The 18,499-nt window shown below is 56.0% G+C and overlaps 3 protein-coding genes and 1 long non-coding RNA gene across 4 annotated transcripts; 3 read left to right on the top strand and 1 right to left on the bottom strand.

The window, feature by feature from the left end:
• Positions 1-251: 251 nt before the first annotated feature.
• CPXM1 (carboxypeptidase X, M14 family member 1) lies at positions 252-6,818 on the bottom strand. Its single transcript, XM_059386510.1, has 14 exons — positions 6,398-6,818; positions 4,938-5,099; positions 4,659-4,768; positions 4,397-4,536; positions 4,205-4,295; positions 3,470-3,620; positions 3,082-3,170; positions 2,642-2,765; positions 2,344-2,540; positions 2,084-2,263; positions 1,701-1,998; positions 1,385-1,524; positions 707-809; positions 252-603 (listed from the first exon to the last, which is right to left on the bottom strand). The coding sequence occupies exons 1-14, from the start codon at positions 6,579-6,581 to the stop codon at positions 362-364; spliced, it is 2,211 nt and encodes a 736-aa protein (XP_059242493.1). The 5' UTR covers positions 6,582-6,818; the 3' UTR covers positions 252-361.
• On the top strand, positions 6,506-10,008 carry LOC132008122 (uncharacterized). Its single transcript, XR_009401547.1, has 3 exons — positions 6,506-6,595; positions 7,805-7,952; positions 9,582-10,008. It is a non-coding gene; the product is annotated as an uncharacterized LOC132008122 (long non-coding RNA).
• Positions 10,009-11,391: 1,383 nt separating this feature from the next.
• CUNH20orf141 (chromosome unknown C20orf141 homolog) lies at positions 11,392-12,160 on the top strand. The gene is given in 4 exon segments (XM_059386512.1): positions 11,392-11,434; positions 11,437-11,508; positions 11,511-11,655; positions 11,751-12,160. Coding segments are annotated over 4 exon segments (498 nt in total). The 3' UTR covers positions 11,989-12,160.
• A 447-nt stretch (positions 12,161-12,607) lies between these two features.
• Positions 12,608-13,292, top strand: TMEM239 (transmembrane protein 239). Its single transcript, XM_059386513.1, has one exon. The coding sequence runs from the start codon at positions 12,738-12,740 to the stop codon at positions 13,194-13,196; it is 459 nt and encodes a 152-aa protein (XP_059242496.1). The 5' UTR covers positions 12,608-12,737; the 3' UTR covers positions 13,197-13,292.
• Positions 13,293-18,499: the final 5,207 nt, after the last annotated feature.

Genomic DNA, 18,499 nt, shown 5'->3' with positions numbered 1-18,499 from the left:
CGGCTTATCCTTGACTCCTTGCATGCTTGGCCCTGAACACGGTGCCTTGTGATTGCTGGATGAGCTGCTCTGGTAAGCCCTAGGTTCAGGAAGAACCCAGGCGGGATCTTTCCACACCATTTCTCCAGACGTCAATCGACGAAAGCAAGCAAATATGCGAGGAATAGGATCGGGGAGAAGGGGAAACTGAGGACTGGCCCAGCGGCAGGACCTGGGATACAGAGACCACAGGAAGACTGGCTGAGGTGCCAAGTAGCTTTAATGAGCCTGAGCACCTCTTCCCCCATTCTGTCCCTCCCTCCTTCAGTTCCAGACAGGTCCAGCCTGCCCAAGGCTCGAGGGCTCTTCCCCTGGACACATGTTAATTCTTCTGCCCTCTCAGCCGCTCCAGCCGCCTCCGAAGGTCTGGGGGCACCTTGGCCCCGGCTGCCAGCAGCTCTCGAAGTCTTTGCTTGGGAGTCTTGGTGAGGTGGAAATTGCAGGGCACTGGGCCCTCTTCAAAGGGAACCCAGCACTTCCTCGTGGCTGTGTGGTAGCCCTCAGCACTAGCAGTCACCACATAGTCCCCTGGGGTCAGCAGGCGCCAGTAATCCCCGCCCCATGCTGACAGGAGTGAAGGACAAGATCAGGATCCGGGGACTCTCTGCTTCTGACCCAGCCGAAAGCTGACCCCTCCCACACTTCTGTCCTCCTGTCTCCCACACACCTGTCGTGACGTCATGGTTAATCCCTTCCACAGCAATGACAGCATCGGCAATCCCCTGCTCCGTGTCTTTGTCCCGCACGACTCCCGTAATGCCCATTCTCACCTGTGTGGGGGTGGGGGGGAAAGGCTATCAAACCTTCTCCTTCTGCTTGCGAATGTGACCTTCACTTCATTTTCTGGCTCTGTTCCGGGCAAAGTCGGGGATGGCAGGTCTATGCTCCTAGGTGGCCACACTCTGGTAAAAATAACTCCCAACTGATAAACTGCAGGTGGACGGGGAGCTATGAACACCTGGCTGGAAAGCCTGTCTTTGGGTTTCCCCAAGTTCAGCAACCTTCGGTATCAGGCTTATCATTTTGCAACCTTTGGAAATTACACTTACGGAACAGGAAGCACCCATGCCAGGGTCCCCCCACCCCCCCCGCCTTTGCATAAGGGGTCTCTGCTGGGAACAGTTCTCCTGGGACAGCTCTGGGACAGCTCTACGGCCCAGGGCTAGACGGCTGTGGACTCATCTAGAGTCCTGGCTCATCATGTCGGAGGCCGTCCTGCTGGCAGACTGTGCTTCCCATGGGGACCGTGGGAGGCCCCTCAATGGGAGCTGCAACCCCGGGGGGACAGCGGACAAGACGGCAGCAGTGACATGGGCAGGCGGGGGCAGAGCAATTCAGATCCCACCTGTTCCAGGTAGGTAAGGAGGGCTTCTTTGTTGTTCTCCCACTCCTGGGGCAGCTCGTTCTCATGAGGAAATTTGTCACAGGACAGCTCCACGGTGATCTCGAAGCAGTTGGTGTGCAGGTAGCTGAAGTCATTCATACCTAGGGTTACCACAGAGGCTGGAGCCTGGGGGACAGGGGGATGGGGAGCCCGGTCCTCCTGGGGCCCTCCTCAGGAGCACACTTCCCCGAGGGCATTGACACTAGGTGGACGGAGCATACCGCCTGACAGGGGCAGGGCTACAGGCACAGGGCTAACTCTATCCTGAGGCACATACTCCCAGGAACCGTGTGCCAGTCGGCGCCGTTGATGATGTTGCCGAGGGAGGAGAAGTCCTGGCTGTGGCAGGGTCGGCGGTCTGGGTCCTGCATAGCCCAGTTAGTGCCTGCATAGACTGTGCTGAGCCAGCGGAACACAGCATCATCGGGGGTGGGCGTGAGTTCACGGGCGGCCCACGGGGTCCGGGTCATGTCGAATGGGTAGGACACCACAAGCTCACCCCCGTGGAGGTTGGCACTCAGCACGAAGGGAATCCGCTGCATCCACTCGATTACGGCTCGCGTTTCGGGAGCCACCTAGACAGGTGCGGGTCAGACAGGGGTGGGAGACAGAGACAAGAGCCCCCCGGGGAGCCCTCCACCACAGGCCCAGAATACTCACAGTGGCGTTGGGCAGGGTGTAGTAGGTGGGCAGGGGCAGGTGATGATTGGGGACGGTGTCAGGCACCAACCCATCATCCTCTGCTTCCCACAGGGGCGTGTTGAGGTCAGCAAAATTATGGTTAAGGTCAATGCCCTGCTGGTTCCAGCGGCCCTCGGCCCAGCCTACCAGCTCCGAGCCCTGCACGAGGAGCGGCTTGTTCAAGCCAAGCGGGCACCAGTGCAGAAGGGGCAGGGCGGCCCTCAGCCCAGCCAGCCTACCCGGCGGAAGGCAGTCTCATAACCGTCAGGATTCATGGAGGGCAGCAGGTGAATACGGGTCTCAGTGAGCAGCCGGGTCACTCGCGGGTCCCCTCGCAGGTACTCGTGGCACAGGAACTGCATCAGGAGCAGGAGCAGCTCCCTGCCCAGTGCCTCATTGCCATGCATGCCAGCCACGTAACGCACCTCGGGCTCTCCTGGGAACACGGTGGGGGGGTGGGGTGCCGGGGTTTGGAGCTGGCGCATGCGCACAACCCCACCCTGCGCCTGCCTCTCCCAACTCAGAACCCGCCAGTACCCAGCTCGTGCTCGCCAGGCTGGTCCGACATCTCCATCACATACAGCTTCAGGCCCTGGTGGCTCTTCCCGATGCTGTAGACGCGGGTGATGTTGGGGCATTTCTCGTTCACCTGCTTCATCAGCTGGAAGGGCAGAGCAGTGTGGGGTGTGTGAAGATCAGACCCCAGGGTCAGATCCCACGTGGCCGGGGAAGGACTCACAGAAACCAGTGGTGGCTCACACACGGGGACATATAGGAGAGGAGAAGTAGCAGACCAGAAGGAAGGGAAGTAACATAACCAGGGGAACTTGGGGGTAGAGTTTAGGGGTCAAGGGGAGAAAAGGGTGAGACAGTGGGGAAGTGGGGACATGAGGACAGTCCTAGCAGGTTAAGCCCTGGGAAGGGGACCTAAGATCCGCCGCTCGTCTCTACCCCGGCTCATAGGGGTTATGTCTGACCTTCCTCATGGCCTTGTAATTGTGATGCCGGAAGTCCAAAGGGTCAGAGGATCCCAGTGCAGGGGCCTTAGGGAATAGGTCATTTGGATCTGGTGGAGAATGAATTCATGGTAAAGAGGATCCGTGCTGGAGTTTTTTTTTGTTTTGTTTTTTTTACGATTTTATTTATTTATTTGAGAGAGAGAGAGGGAGATAATGAGAGAAAGCATGAGAGAGGGAAGGGTCAGAGGGAGAAGCAGACTCCCTGCCGATGCAGGAAGCGATCCTGGGACTGCAGGATGAGGACCTGAGCCAAAGGCAGTCGCTTAACCAACTGAGCCACGCAAGTGCCCTCCCCCCGCCGCTGGAGATTTTACCCTGGTCATCCAGCCCTTGTCTGACTGCCCACCTGAGACTGGGCAGGCCAGGATCTCTGCCCGGAGGCATGACGCGCCTCCCTGAAGCCAGGTCTGGGGCAGTAGGCGAATGAAGCGGGCCACCTGGGGCTCGGGCAGGAGGTTCAGCACTGGTGTCTCTGGGTCTGAGTTGGCAGGAAATACCTGGGGACATCAATTGCTTTGGGGGGACTGCTCAAAACCCAGCAAGCCTGGCCCAGGGCCAGAGAAAGAACTCAGGTCTCTAAGCTCACCACCAAACCTACGCTGGTGGGCTCAGCTGGAGACTGGCACTCTAGGACAAATACAGAGTCACTGCTAACCGGTAGCCCTCGGCAGCCAGGCTTTCTGGCTTGGACATAGCTTATGAAATAGACCAATAGGGGCCCATCACTCAGCAGCAGCCAGCCCCACACTATAGTCTGGTATAAAAAGGGGTCTGTGAACTGGGACAGCCAGAGCCATGTGGAGGTGAGAAGTGGGTTGGAGGCCCATCACCGGAGAGGGTGTTTCAGCAGGAAGCTGTGGCGTGAAGTGGGGCCCATCCCGTGGAGAAAGTACCTGGGGAGGATGTGGGCACGTTCCCAAGCAGCTTAGCCCCCAAGGCTGCCTGGTGGGTGCTACCCATTCTGACAACCCCCTTTCTCCTAGGATGCCAAGTGCACATCCATTCCTTGACCTCAGAGAAGCCTCAGCCCCACCCAGTACCCTACACGGTGGGGGGGGGCAACCACCACAGGGCCACTCACCGCCTCCATCCCACTGCTGCGGTTCCTACTCCCCCACCACGTCTGACTGTCATTGCTGAACTGGACCTTGTATGATGTGACCCAGTCGTACCTGGGGCAGGAAGCGTGGGGAGAGATCATCGGTGGCCCCAGGACACCCCCCCCCCTCCTGAGTCTGCCTGAGACTTCCTGGACTGGGCTAGTCTGCCTCACCTCCAGATGGAGTTCCTGCCCTGTGTGATGATGCCTGAGAAGCGGGTGGGGTGCCTCGCATCCACCTGAAACCACGGCTTGGTGTCCTGCTGCTCGGCGCACCAGGCCCCGTCATAGAGGTCACCATCCTCCAGGCCTGACTGTGCACAGGACAAGGTGATCAGACCCAGCTGAACAGGAGAGAGCAGGCCAGGGATGGGGGAAAGGGAAGGGTAGGGAAGAAGTTCTAGGAGGTGCCCTGCTCAGAACCAGGGCTGCTGACCTGAATGTTGAGCCGTCCCCGGTGTGGTCCAAGACCGAAGGACTGGCTACTGGACGCCTCGAGCTGGCTGTCTGAAACTCGCAGGGACTCCAGGCCCAAAGGGGGACAGCCTGGGGCAGAGACAGAGCAGTGAGATGGGACGAGAGAGAGCATCCAGGGAAGGTAGGAAGCCAAGCCCATGCTTGCCAGTGCACTGGGGGGCATGCCTACGCCTCTGAGGCCAGAAGTGACATGAGTATGCACCCCAGGGGCTGCAAGTCTGGGCAGGTGCAGCAGTACCTGGGTCCTGCTCCTCTGGGAGGTCAAGGGCTCCTGTAGTGGTGGTGGTCACCGGAGGCCTGGCAGTCGCCATGGGTCTGGGGCGAATTAGTTTCTTTCGTTTTTTCATAATGACCTTCTTCTTCTTGACAATGCGAACCCGGACATGTGGTTCTGAGGTCCCTGGAGACCACGGAGGCACAGAATGGCCAAGGGAGTGGTCTGCTAGCCCAAGAAAGCAAGCCCCAGGCAGCAACCCCCCAGCCCCTGTATCTAAAGACCTTAGCGTGGACTTAAAGTCTGACCCCCACCTGCCTCTCCCACCACTTCCGTGGCTCCTTCTCCTTGACATGACTGCATGTTTGGCCAGCCTCATCTCCAACCCTCTCCAGTGGAGAGTTCCACCCAGCCCCTAGGAACTGATGGGTTGCTCCAAGGAGCTGAGTTTGGCCTTGGTTGACCCTCTCCATCATACCATCCACCACCCCTGATCTTATTGCTCAATTCCCAGTCTTTGAGTTTCAGCCCAGGAGCCTTCCTTAGCCCTAGACCCAATCTCATGCTCCAAAGCCCAAGTTGGCCTCTATCGCTGCATCTGCCCCCTGGCCTGAGATGTCCTGTCCTCAGACTGCCTGCCCCAGTGCTCGGGCTTTCCATGGCTGGACCTGTGTCCTGCTTGCCCCGTAGTACAGCGCCTTAAACAGGTTGGATGTTTCTAATTCCCCTCACACCCAGCTCCATGGGTACTTCCAGAACGGGCTGTACATTTTTGTATCTGGTGACCCACGCCTTTCCACATACAATTTCCTTTTCCTCCTCTCTTTAGCTCTTCCTGACTCAGAGAGATCCACCTTTCAGGACCCAGTTCCACCTGCCTCCTCTGAGAAGCCCTCCTTGATTGCCATCCTTTTGCCATCCTCTTCCAGGCACTCGCAGCTGAAGTCAGGAAGTCAGGCAGCCTGTCTCTCCCTGACCCCTGCTAGTGTCCCATTCCTCCAGGCAGCTGGCAAAAAGGACTCCTGCCTTGCTCTCCCTCTTTCCTTCCAGCCCCAGCCCTCAAGCTCTGTCCTAAGTCTAGCTCTGCACGTTTTAAATTTTAGTCTCAGGGCTTTTGTCTGTCCCTCTTTCTCCCCTTCTCCTGGCTGGGTCTCAGTTTCCTCATCAGTGAAAAGGTTTGGGGCTGGAGAGGCAGCATCCTACTGGCTCCATCCCAAGACTGCTGACTTGGTCTGGCTGCGAACTAGGGTTGCTGAGTCAGCAGCCATAGCAGGGAGGGGTAGAGAGGGAGGGAGGGAGGGAGGGAAGGAGTGGATGTGTGAGTGTCCGGAAGGGTCGGCACACAAGCTCCAGGCAGGGGGAGTGTGTGAGTTCGTTGTGTGCGTGTGTGTCTGTCCGGGAAGGGTGGGCACACAGCGGACGGGGGAGAAGGTTAACCGGCCAGCCCGAGAAGCGGGGGGGGAGCCCTCGGTCGGGGCGCTCACCGTTATCCTTCCCCGGGGGCGGCTGGACTGGGCTGCTCTGCGGGGCCGGGGTCGAGCCACGAGCCGGGCTCCAGGCCTCGGTCGTAGCGGGCGGCGCAAGTCCCAGCACGGAGGTGCCGGGCGTCGGCAGACCCAGACCGACGGCAGGCGCGAAGGTGGCCAAGGCGAGCAGGAGACCCCACATGGCGGGATCCAAAGGTGCGGACGCGCGGGGCTCGCGTTGGTCGGTGGGTTCGTCTCTTCCTGCCCGGTGCTCTAGAGCCCCCCGCCCCTTCCTGCCGCCGCCACACGCCCCCTGCGGCTCCGCCCGCCCACAGCCCTCTCGCTGGCTTCGGACCCTGGAGGGGAGGGGATATGAGAGGAGGGGAGGGTCCAGGCGGAGCGCGCGGGGCGCACCCCCGGAGCGGCCTCCCCGGGTCTCCGCACCCACCGGTCCAGCCCCGCCCCATCCGGCGTCCCGAGCTCACCCGCCCCACTCTGGCGCTGCGGTCTGCAGTTCGCACAGCCCCTCGGCACCCCTCCCTGATTTCACTAAACCCTGTGAGGCGCCCGGCCCACAGTGGGCACCTACTTTGCACCGTGTACCACGCCGGGCGCTTTGCACATGGCCTCTCAATCAAACCTCATTTTACAAACAGGTAAACTGAGTCTCAGAGCGCCCTACTGACTTGGCCAAGATAGCACAGCTGAGAACTTTGGGGAGGAAACTTCTACCCGAGAGGGAAATCCATCCAGAGCTACAGGCCCCCTCCCAGGGCGGATGGGTCAGAAAGAAGAGGGGAAACCGAGGCACGGGGTGGGGCGGCGATCAAGGGGAGGACCAGCCCGCCCTCCAGGAATCCTTCTGAAAGACAACTCGAGGGGCCCAGCCAGAGACCGCGCTTCCCACCGCCAACCCCCTCCTCCGGCCCCGCCTCTCTTCTCTCCTCCTTCCCCTTCCCTCCCCTCCTCCTTTGCTCGCCGGCTGCCACGTTCCGGGGTTACATAACTCGAGGAGAGAAGCCGGAGTCCCAGACGGCTGGGGACTGAGGTGGAGGGACCCGGCCTGATGCTCGCCAGTTCCGCCCTCTCCGCCGCCTCCCCTACCGCCGCCTCATTTTCCTCTGGGGGCCGGCAGCCTGGGTCTCTGCGGGCGGGGGCTGCCCCAGATCCGGGGATTCCAGAGCACAGAGCCTTTCCCATCCCGGTTCGCTAGCCCTCTCTAATTCCCCCGCGTCAGATCGCCTCCCAGAAGGATGGCAGTGGGTCCGCTCCGCGCCTCTGGCCGGTGCTTTGTACTTGCGAGAAGCCCGCTGGGGAGATACTGCCATCCCCACCAAGGAAGCGTTGCCCAGACGTGGCCAGGAAGCCTCTGGAGCGTGTGCCGCCCTGAGCGATGATTTTTACTTTATTTTATTTTATTTGTAGGGTCTCTATGTAAAGAATCTGAATCACCCCAAATCACCATACCGACGGCTTAATCTCACGTGATCTCTCGAAAGAAATCCCACGCCGAACCCCTGGAACTAGGTCCCCAGGGGCGACCTCACAAACACCAGCTCTGGAGCCCCTCGAGGTATCTGGCCCAACCCACGCACTCTGGATAGAGAGCCCCCGAAAGGAGTAACCGGGATAGGGCCCATGGGGTACCTCTTCTGCCCTGGAGCGCCCTACCTGGATAGCTAGGTCCCAGGCACCAGGGGGAATTAGAAAAAGACACCAAAGGAGCGCCAAAGCCAAGGGTTCAGGAAGCGCTGGGTTCGCTGGGTCAGGGGTAGAAAGACAATATTGTACACTGAAGTTTCCTCCGGGGGTGTGAGGTCAGGACAGGCTCCCATAGAGCTAGAAGTGAGTCTGAGCAGGTCCTGAGGGCTGCTCCCCTTCCTCGAAAGCCCAGTCTGGCCACTACTCTGTCTCTGGCCCCAACCTCACCCAAGTTTGCCAGGCAGGTGTGAGGGGGTAGAGGGGGGACCCGGCTAGAACATCTCAGCCTCCTGAGGCTCCCACCCACAGCAGCTAAATCAGGTCAGGTTCTTCCTCACTTCAGTCCCTGGGGGCTCACCTGTGAGGCCCTTCCTGACAGAGTTCTTCCCCACCCACACCTTTCCCACCTCAGCACCCTGGGCTCTTCCCCTGGCTTGCATGCCTCCATCGCACTGGCATCTTAGCAGTACCTCCAATGCACCAGCCCCATCCAGCCTCAGGGCTTTTGCACTGGTTCGCCAAGTTTGCGACCTGGTCCTACAGATTGCTTTTCTGAGTTTTTTTTTTTTTTTTTAAGATTTTATTTATTTATTTGACAGAGAGAGATCACAAGTAGGCAGAGAGGCAGGCAGAGAGAGAGGAGGAAGCAGGCTCCCTGCTGAGCAGAGAGCCCGATGTGGGACTCAATCCCAGGACCCTGAGATCATGACCTGAGCCGAAGGCAGCAACTTAACACACTGAGCCACCCAGGCGCCCCTACAGATTGCTTTTCATTGTCACCTGTTTCAAAAGCCTTCGCTGACCATTCTGGTGAAAGCAAGCCCCATCCTCTACACACACTCTATCCTCACACCCTGTTTTATTATCTTATTTGTCTTCAAGGCTTTCAACACTGTTTGAGATTATCTTGTTTTGTTATGTGTTGTGTGTTCACTGTCTGGGTCCCTGCTCCCAGCAAGGTTAAACAACACCCCAGAAGAGCTTTTTGTGCCCAGATGTTCACCGCTCAGGGCATAGAACAGCACCTGGTCCCTAGTCAATGCTCAAAAATGATCTGCATAAGGGCATTTGGGTGGCTCAGTCATGTAAGCATCCAACTCTTGATTTTGGCTCAGGTCATGATCTCATGGGTCACGAGATCCAGCCCTAGTCAGGCTCTGTGCTCAGTGGGCTTGAGATTCTTTCCCTCTGCCCCTCCCCACCACTTGCACTGCTGGCTAAATCAATCATTCCTTGGGTGGGGGGCAGAGTATCTGTGTAATATATTCAAGGTTAGAGAAAACTGAGCAGGGATGAGGTGGACTGACTATCCCCAACAGCACGAGTTTCTGTGGGAGAGGAAATGCCAGGGCAATGAACTAGGAGACCTGACCCCCACAAGGGACTGGCAGGATGGCCACTCCCGGCCAATCCCGTAGGGGCTTGGAACTGTGGGATGCTGGTACCCTCTATACCTCTGTTGCCATTTCTTAATTTTTCTATGTCTAAATGTTATCTTTAGGTTTCCTGCTATGGAATTATGGATTTTGCTTTCCTACCACCCTCCCCAACACGTATCTCCAAGCGCACAAACAAACTCCTTCCATCCTTCCAAAGAGCTAAGTCACTGGAGTCAATATTCAGTGCTTATATTATGACCATGTAAATATTATTGTCCAACTTTGTGTGTTTCTGAAGTTAGCAATTGCTTTGTTTTATCATTTGTTTGGTTTTCTAGGCATCAATTACTAATTTAATCCCAAAGCGACCAACAGAACTGAACATTTTGAACATCTCTAAAAACCAGAGATAATCTCATTTTCTCCTGGAGACATGCCTCTTGGAGCATCTGGCTTTTGATTCCAGCCCGGGTTGTTTGCTTTCTTCACTCGGAAGCACAGCTGACACCCTGAGCCTCTTTCATCATTGCTTTCCTGTGTTTAGCCTCATTTCTTGACTCCCATATTGTCCCCTTAGTTTAATGCCTTGTTATGCTGAGACACATCCTCCAGTAACTTTCTAGAAAAGAGTGTATGTGAGGTCAGATTTTTGAGAACGTGCATGGCTTAAAATGTCTTTATTCTACTCTCATACTTGAGAATCATTTGGCCATATCTATGTTTTTAGGTTGGAAATTATTTTCCCTCAGAATTCTGCGGGCATTGCTTTATTACACTGGGAGGAGCCAGAGCAAAAACAATCAATGAATGGTCCCAAGAGCCAGGGGCATTGGCTCTGTGTCAATGTCAAGTTCACCAGGCTTGAGTCTTTGGACAGGGGCTGCTAGAGGTAGATATGCTGCCTGATTCCTTCATCTCCTCTCTGAGGGGCTGTATGGCCACCAGCCCCAACATTTTTTCCTCGAAGTATGATATGTGGACAAGGATTCTGTTCTTAGTTACGATCTCTTTCACTCTAGCCTCGTAAGTCACTAATCTGAGATGGGCTGGAACCTCTGTAGCCACCAGCCATTTACTGATCATCATGGGGATAGGCTTCCTTTTCAGATGATCAATCCCTTCCTTATATGTTCATTTGCCTTACTTTCATTCTCAGAGGGGAACTCTAACTTTCAGTTTGGGGGTTACTATGGTGCAGTCCTCTTACATTATCGGTGCCGTTTCTGGAATCTCAGTACATGGAGCGCTTCCCACAGACCACAGGGCTTAGAAACAGCCCCCTCCTGCCCCACCCTATAGCAGTTCCATGGCAGCCCAGCCCCAGAAAGTTTCATGGTGCTTCCGGGAAGAGCCGGTCTCTGCATTTCAGGGCTTCAGTTCTGAAAATCCCCCCACAGGGGCCCACAGGCAGCCCCCAGCTCTCAGGGGAGAGAGAGCTGCCGACAAGAAGATTGAATGATTGTCCCTGGACACACAGCTCTGGGAACCCACAGGAGAAAGAAAGCAGCCCTTCCCCTCTTGCTCAACTGCCCACTTAGAATGCCTTTCTGGTAACTCAGATCCTCACTGGGGCGTCCTGGGGCAGGGAATTTGCGAAGGCAAGAGGATGAGTCTTGGTTCTCAGAAATCATTGACTCCCTTCTGCCCAAGTCCCGCCTAAGCCACCAACTGCTTAGGAGGCCAAAACCAGCAGCAGCTCGCTCTGTACCCCAGGGCTCCACATAGCAGTAGGTCACAATGCCCCAGCTGCCCAGTCCCAGAACAGCTGACTGAAGGGGGAGGTGAGGAGGGTGTGAAGGGGGTGTGTGTGGGGTGGGGGAGATTCCCACGGAGCGGTCTAGAGTGTCTGCCAGGGCCTCACCCCCTCCCACACACCCTCCCACCCCTACTCTCTCCCAACACTAGTCCTTCCTGTCCCCTCCACCTCCCTCCATGACCCAGCTCTGCTTACCCAGGCCCAAAGCCCTTGCTTATCCTACCCAGTCCTTCCCAGAGGCCTGCGTACTGGCGAAGGGTCCTATAGTCCAGTGGGTCCATGTATGTCCCCCTGGGGCCTAGCACGGCCCAGCTCTGGGACAGCGTCCTAGGGTGGGGGGCACTGGGGCTGACGATTCGTGCAGTCTCTTCCCCAGCTGGCCCAGCCTTGCTGCTGCTGCTGCTCCTGGTCAGCTTCCTGGCCTTTGACCTGCTCCACTGGTGAGTGTGCAAGCAGCCTGGCAGGTAGACAGGAGTAGGCAGGCCAGCAAGCGGTCCACTTCCCGAAGCCCGGCCACCGCCCTCTCTCTCCGCAGGCCCACAGGCCGCCCCCAGCCACAGCTCACACTTCTCCCGGGAGGCCAGATTCAGGGGGCCGGCGAGGGTCCAGGACAGCAGGCGGCTGTACTCCCACCTCCAGGGACAGTCACAGGACGACTCAGCCCCCAAGAGGCTCTGCTCCTGCTTCTCCTGGGCCTGGGGCTGCTCCTGGGAGTCCGCGGCATGCCCTGGGCCCTGCTTGGCCTGGCTTTCTGCCTCCATCCTTGGGCCTGAGCGCCCTCCAGAAATACACTGACCATGCTGCTTCCCCAGATCACCTTTCCCTCTGTCCTGGGTTGAGCAGGCAGTAGGGTACCCCTTTATCTCCGGCCTGAACTGCAGGGGACTTTTGGTATCTTGGTCTAAGTCTGAGACAGAAATAGAAGGCGAGCTAAGGGACAGGGAGCCCGGGGGAGGTGGTGGCTGCCACCTCTGAGCTTGTGAGTTGTGGGTGGCCAATCTGGCCTCTTCTGTGGTTCCAGAGAGTGAGTGTCTGGAAAGACTTACAAGAGAACAGAGTGGGACTGGATATCAGTTAGCAGGGTGGGAACAGGGATCCAAAGAGGGCTTCCCACAAGAAAGCAAAAGCATCTGCCTCTGCGGGCTCACCAGACCCCCCTACCAGCCTGCCGGGTCCATGGAGAGAGATTCAGGTGAGCCTCCCATCCTGCAGTGGCTCCTCTCTTGGCTGGACCCCACCCCCACCCGGGTCACAATGGGGATCCTTAGTGGGGGGCGGGCCGGGAAGAGCGGTGAGGGACACTGGGGGCTCTGCTTGGGCTCCTAGGCCATCCTGGGTGCTGCAGGAAGCAACATGACATAGGGGGCTCTGCCTAGAGGTAAGACCCAGGCCCCAGCTCAAAGCCCCAGCCCATGCATGCTGGTACCCTCCCGACCCCTGCACCCCCATCTGCCTGGAGGTCCCAGGCGCCTCCAGGGCTGCTGCTGCAGCTGGCCCGGCCCTCTCCCCAGGTGCACCAGCTATGACGCAGCAGCCGCAAGTGGAGACAGATGCCATCGGGGCCGGTGAGGGGCCACCTCGGGCTGTGCCCTGGTCGGCCTGGGTCACGCGGCAGGACTGGGTGCGCTGGTGCCTGTGCTACGTGCCTCGGAGCTGGGTCCAGTGGTGGGCCACGTCGGGCTGGCGGCAGCCACTCCAGCGTGTGCTGTGGGGGCTGGAGGGCTTCCTCTACCTGCTGCTGTCCCTGATGCTCTGCCATGCGCTCTTCACCACCGGCTCCTACCTGCTGAGCTCCCTGTGGCCCGTCATGGCCGCAGTGTGGCGCCATCTGCTGCCTGCCGTCCTCCTGCTGGTGCTCAGCGCCCTCCCCACCCTGCTCTTCTCTGCCTCTTTCCTGCTGCTTTTCTCCACGCTGCTGAGCCTCATGGGCCTCCTCACCTCCATGTCTCACCCAGACTACACTCAGGACTTGGACCAATAGAAGGGCAACCCCATGCCGCTGCCTGTGTCTCTTGAGCCCTGGCCTAGGGCCTGAGCGCCCCCCCCCCCCGCCCCGGTGGGGGCAGTGGCTTCAGCAACCCCACCCCCACAACGCCCCCTCCCCAACCCTCCAGTCCCTAGCCCTGCTTGGGCCAGGCGTGATGTGGCCAGAGCTGGCCAGGGAGTTTGGCCTCACCTCTAGCCACCTCCCTCCAGCCGATGTTACAGGTACTTGGTGTGGGGCTTTGAGAAGAGGGGCAGGGCGGAAGGGTGAGCAGGGCCAGAGCTTGGCTGAGCTGCAGAGAGTTCCTGCAAGGGTGTGGTGACACCATGAGGGCTCCCTTGGTAACTGGCAGCCGCTTTTTCTTGAAGCTCTCAGATGCCTCAGGTGCAGATCATTGAGAACTTCTAGCTAGGTAGCCCTGGGCTGGCCATTCTTTCCACTAACCCTCCCTCTTTCCCTGAGCTCTAGAAAGGGCCCACTGACAGAAACCTAGCTGAGAGAGGGCTGGCCAGGAGCCCCATGAGACCTCAACTAACTCACCTCCTGCTCCTTTCTGCCCAGACATCCCCCACTCCTTAGAGTCCCTACCTTCTGCCTCAGTGAGCATCCCCAAGTCTGGGAAGTGAGCCAGCTAGGGTAGTGAGCGTCCCAGAGGAGACCTACTTTAAGATTCCTAAGGTCTGTGATGGAAAAATGAACAAGAAGTCCCATTTCCCCACACAATATGTGGCCATGCCCAATTAATTCTTTTGGATTTAGTGGGTTCCAGCCCTGTCATGGGGTTGTGGCGAGTCAAAGGCAATACCATCTTTGTGTGAGGGACTTTGTAAAGACCAGAAAACTGTAAGATCTTATATTGAAGTCTGAGAATAATCTGTAGGCTCCAAGGGTCTTTTGACCCTGAAGGGGGTTGAAAGGGGAAGAGGAAGCTTCCCTAGGCCTTCAGAGAAAAGCTTCGGAGAAATGCATACAGTTTGGGCCCTCCAATGGTAAACAGGGGTGGATGGGTGTGGATGAGATGTAAAAGGTCATGTGACATGAAACCTCGAAACGCGCACATGTTGAGCTCTCCTGATTGTGAAATGTTTGGGGCTGGGGCCTGGCGCCAGGAGGTTCCTGGACAGCTGTGTGAATGGAGAAAGCAGAGCCCAGGGGTTTCTTTAGCTGTCCTGACTGCTGCTCACTGCTCCAGAAAGGTCTGGAAGGGGGCATCCCTTCATGCCCAGCATCCTGGCCCTACACACAGTAGCTAACCTTCCAAACAAAACCGTGATCTGTTATTACCAAGCAAGGCACATGGGAGATAGTTTTACCCATGGCTCAGACCCACCTGCTGGACCCCTACCCAGTTCCTGACCCTCCCTGCCTTCCAGTCACGACCCCACTGGATGTCTAACCCTAAAACTTCTGCTTCTGAAACCCCGACTCCCCTCTCCTGCTGCCTAAACATTCAGGCCATGGGAACCAGCCCCTAGAGCCCAAGTTTATTTTTGCTAAAACCCTTTTGCTGTGGGGTTTCATAACCACGGTCAGAGGCCCTCAGCGTTGGTGCCCCAAACCCCAGACACAGCCCTTCCTTACTGTTTCCTTGTGGTTCTGCCTCAAATGTGGCCTGGTTGGAAGGGCAAGGCAGGACATGGAGGTGCTGAAGCCTCCTGGTTCACATGAGCCCTGGGGTATTAGCTGAGGGTGGGTTTGAATCCCAGCACTGTTACTTCCTAGCCCCATGGTCCTGGTGGAAATTGTTAAACCTTAAATTTCCTTTTCCTCGAGGGTAAAACCAAGGCAAGAACACCTGTTTTAGGGCTCCTGTGGGGCTCGTGACATGTGAGCAAAATTCCTGGACTGGCTCCCCACGCCACACACTGTAGCTATGCTATCCCATTTTAGAGATGAGGAGTCAGACTTAGGATCGCTGTTTGCCAGCACAAAGCCAGCTGGTTTGAATCCTGGTTCACTCCAGTGGGCAACTCCAGCAAACGCGATGGAGGAAATACAACTGAGTGGAAGACGCTGGGGCTTCTCGATGCCTGTTCCTAAGAGCTCCTGTCAGGGATGAAGCCAGGATGCCAGTCTTGGGTCTCTCATGGACTTGGCTGGTCATTGCTGGCCAACAACATCATTTAAGAGTCTCAGGGCCATTCTGATTAAGGGAGAGAAGAGGTTTGGGCTTGGACTGGGCACACTGTGGGGATGAAGGCAGGAAGGGCTTGGGAAGAAGCAAGGAGGCCGCCTGTCCTTCCCCACATAAATATATACCTCCCACCCTCCTGTGTCTGCTGGTAGAGGATAAGGTGGTAGAGCTGGACTGCAGAGCGGATGGGCAATATTTGTCAAATTAGATCAACCCATATCGTGTGACCCAGCAATCCAGAATGAAGTCCCAGAGAGGCCCATAAGGGCCTAGCTCATCAGAGTGGTCCCACCAGGACCAGAAGTATAGGTATCACCTGGGAGCTGGCTAGAAATGCAGAGTCTCAGGCCCCACCCCAGGCCTGTGGAATGAGAGCCTGAATTTTAACAAGATCCCAGGTGCTACACATGCACACAGATGTCTGAGAAGCACAGCATCAGGGGCTGTGTTTGAGAGGGATGGTTGTACAATCGGTGGTGGCAGGAGATGGGAGAGGTAAAATAAGGTGGACGAGCACAGTAGTGGGAGAAGAAGCTATACCTATTGATCTGGAAATCATAGCACTGAGTGAAAAGAAACTCACTGAATAAGAAACAATACAATTCCTTTTACACAAATTTAGAATGTATGCCAGCAAACCACCCCCCCCCCCACCCGACACGTGAAAACAAAAGATAGAATGGAAATTCTAGAGGCAGGCAAAAGGAGTGTAGTATACAGAGAAAAGGGAAGTGAGGGGCCTTGGTATCATTAACATAATTCCTGAAATTCCTTTAAATGTAGATAAAGCGACTTGCTTAGAGTTAAAAGGCTTAAAAATGCAAGCCTGGGGCAAATGGACAGGCTGGAATGAAGTTCTAAGCCTTTTCCTATTTGGGCCAAGAAAGGAGATCTGCTCCGTTGGCCTGAGTGACCTGGGCAGGGGGATCGGTGTCTTTGTTGGGCCTCCCCCACCACAGCCTACAGCTCGCTCCCAGTCACCCTGGTAGCCTGGCCAGAAGGATAATCAGATCAGGCAGGGGAGAAGGGACAGGAGCAGAGGGGGCGTCAGCCTTGAGGGCCGTCGCATCTAAGAAAGCAGAGGAGGAGATATGCTGGGAGGCACCTAGGAGCAGGAGCGTCGGGTAGGACTCTCCTCAGCCCCATGTACAGAAAGCACCGAGAAGGAGCGGTCAGGACGGCGGGTCTGAGAGGGGGGTGAAGGGGGCTCAGGAGGGCACCACTGAGACAGTTGTGCCTGTCAAGACACTGACAGGTGACTACCCTAGGGAAGGTTGGGGGGGTCCCTGGAAGGAGGGGGTGTGCGGCGCCGGGGGATCCTCCAAGGGCCAGCTGCGGGAAGCCGCGAGGGGAGGTCACTCCGGGAAAAGGAGGCAGGTGTTGGGCACTGCGCAAGGCGCTGAGGTGCGCGGGAGAGGGGCCGGGGCGACGGCTGGAGGGCGTCCAACCGGGCGCGTTGCCCGTGCGGGCAGAGCGAGGTGGTCAAGGGCCCGAGGCTGAGAAGGAAATGCTAAGCAAAGCTGGGGATCGGAGGCCTGTGGGCACCCACAAAAGGAAGGAGCTAGGCATCCTCGGAATCGGCGCCTCGCGGAATCGCAACTGGCGCCGGCGGCGACCGAGGATGCTAGGAGCGCCCCCTAGCGGAGGTCTCCCTCTCCGCAATGAAGGCAATGAAGGGTCGGGTTGGTTTGGGGTGTGGGGAGGAAGGGAAGGGAGAGGTCTCTCAGAGGCCGGGACACTAGCCCTGGGGGCGAGGGTGGATCCTGACGCCAGAGAGGGGCATTCTGGCTCATTGCCGTCACGGTAGGGGCTTCGGTGACTCTTGACCCCCTTCCCCAAATCTCCAGCCTGGGTCCCCCAGCTGGAAACCCAGAGGCATCAGGGCCGAGCTCACGAGAATCCTGGAGAAGGAGGGGTCCAATATAGCCCGCTTCACTGTCTCAAGGGACTTCTGGCTCACCCCAGTCTAAGATCCCATTCCTCCTGGGGGAAAGAGCTGTCTTTTGTGAGGTCTTGTCGGAGTTTGGATGCAACAAATTTTTAAAACTTTCTTTTTTTTTTTTTTTTCCTGCTGAGCAATCATCTATATTCTGGGTCTCTCTTCCTTTACACTGCCCCTTTGCCTTTCAAATATTTTCCATCTTAAAAATAAAAGAACTTGATTTAAGATCTTGCGGCTTCTACCATATTTTCTGATCTGTATCTTTAAACCTCTCACAAAAGCCCCACAACATTTACAATTGATATGTGATACTGCATACTTGCAAAATACTTGTAACATATATGAAAGTCATAAAGTCCTCTAAACTGAAGGATACCACATCCATCTAAAAGCCAGATGTTATCAGTACATTATCAGGCCTCTCCCTCTGCATTCATCATCTAACCGTGCAAGCTGAGGTTCCCAGACAATGGCATATGGAATTGCTATTCATAGGCACCTTTCACTTGATCTTAATTTAAAAGAAACTCCTAAAGTGCCACCATTAAGGATTACATAGATTACTGTAGAATCTTGAGAGTTAACCTTTATCCAGCTAAGGAAATTCCTTTCCATTCCTGATTTGCTAACAGTTTTTATTGTGAATGGTTATTGAATGATAAAATTGTTTTTCTGCATCTACTACAAGGACAACTTGGTTATTTTCCTTTATTCTTTTTATATTCTTTTATATATATGAATTACATTTTTAGGTGTCTTAATATTGAACTCTTCCTAGAAGAAAAACCCCATCCTGGCTCCTTTTTAATTGATGTATAATTCACACACATTTTGTGTGCAAGTAAAACGCACAAATCTTGGAGGTACAGCTCAAGGAATTTTACATAGTTGTATGTGTGTCCATGTAACTGCTGCACAGATCAAGATACAGAACTTTTCCATCACCCCCGAAAGTTCCATTATGTCTTTTTCAATCAATACCTTCCCCCATACGTAACCTGTATCATGGCTTCTATCACAACAGATTAGCCTATTCTTGAAATCACACGGAACAAAGTCATACAAAATGTACTCTATTGTCTGGATTCTTTCAAGGTTACAACTGTGAGATTCACTCATGTTGTTTCATCTCTCAGTAGTCTGCCCTGCTTTATCAGTGTGTACTATCCCACTGTAAGGGAAGCAACAACTTATCTACTCTATTGCTAAAGGACATTTGGCTTG

The sequence above is a fragment of the Mustela nigripes genome, unplaced genomic scaffold (assembly GCF_022355385.1).
Source record: "Mustela nigripes isolate SB6536 unplaced genomic scaffold, MUSNIG.SB6536 HiC_scaffold_75, whole genome shotgun sequence".
Taxonomy (NCBI): Eukaryota; Metazoa; Chordata; class Mammalia; order Carnivora; family Mustelidae; genus Mustela; species Mustela nigripes.
Note: the sequence above shows the minus strand (reverse complement) of the source record. Positions and strands in the feature narration are given on the sequence as shown.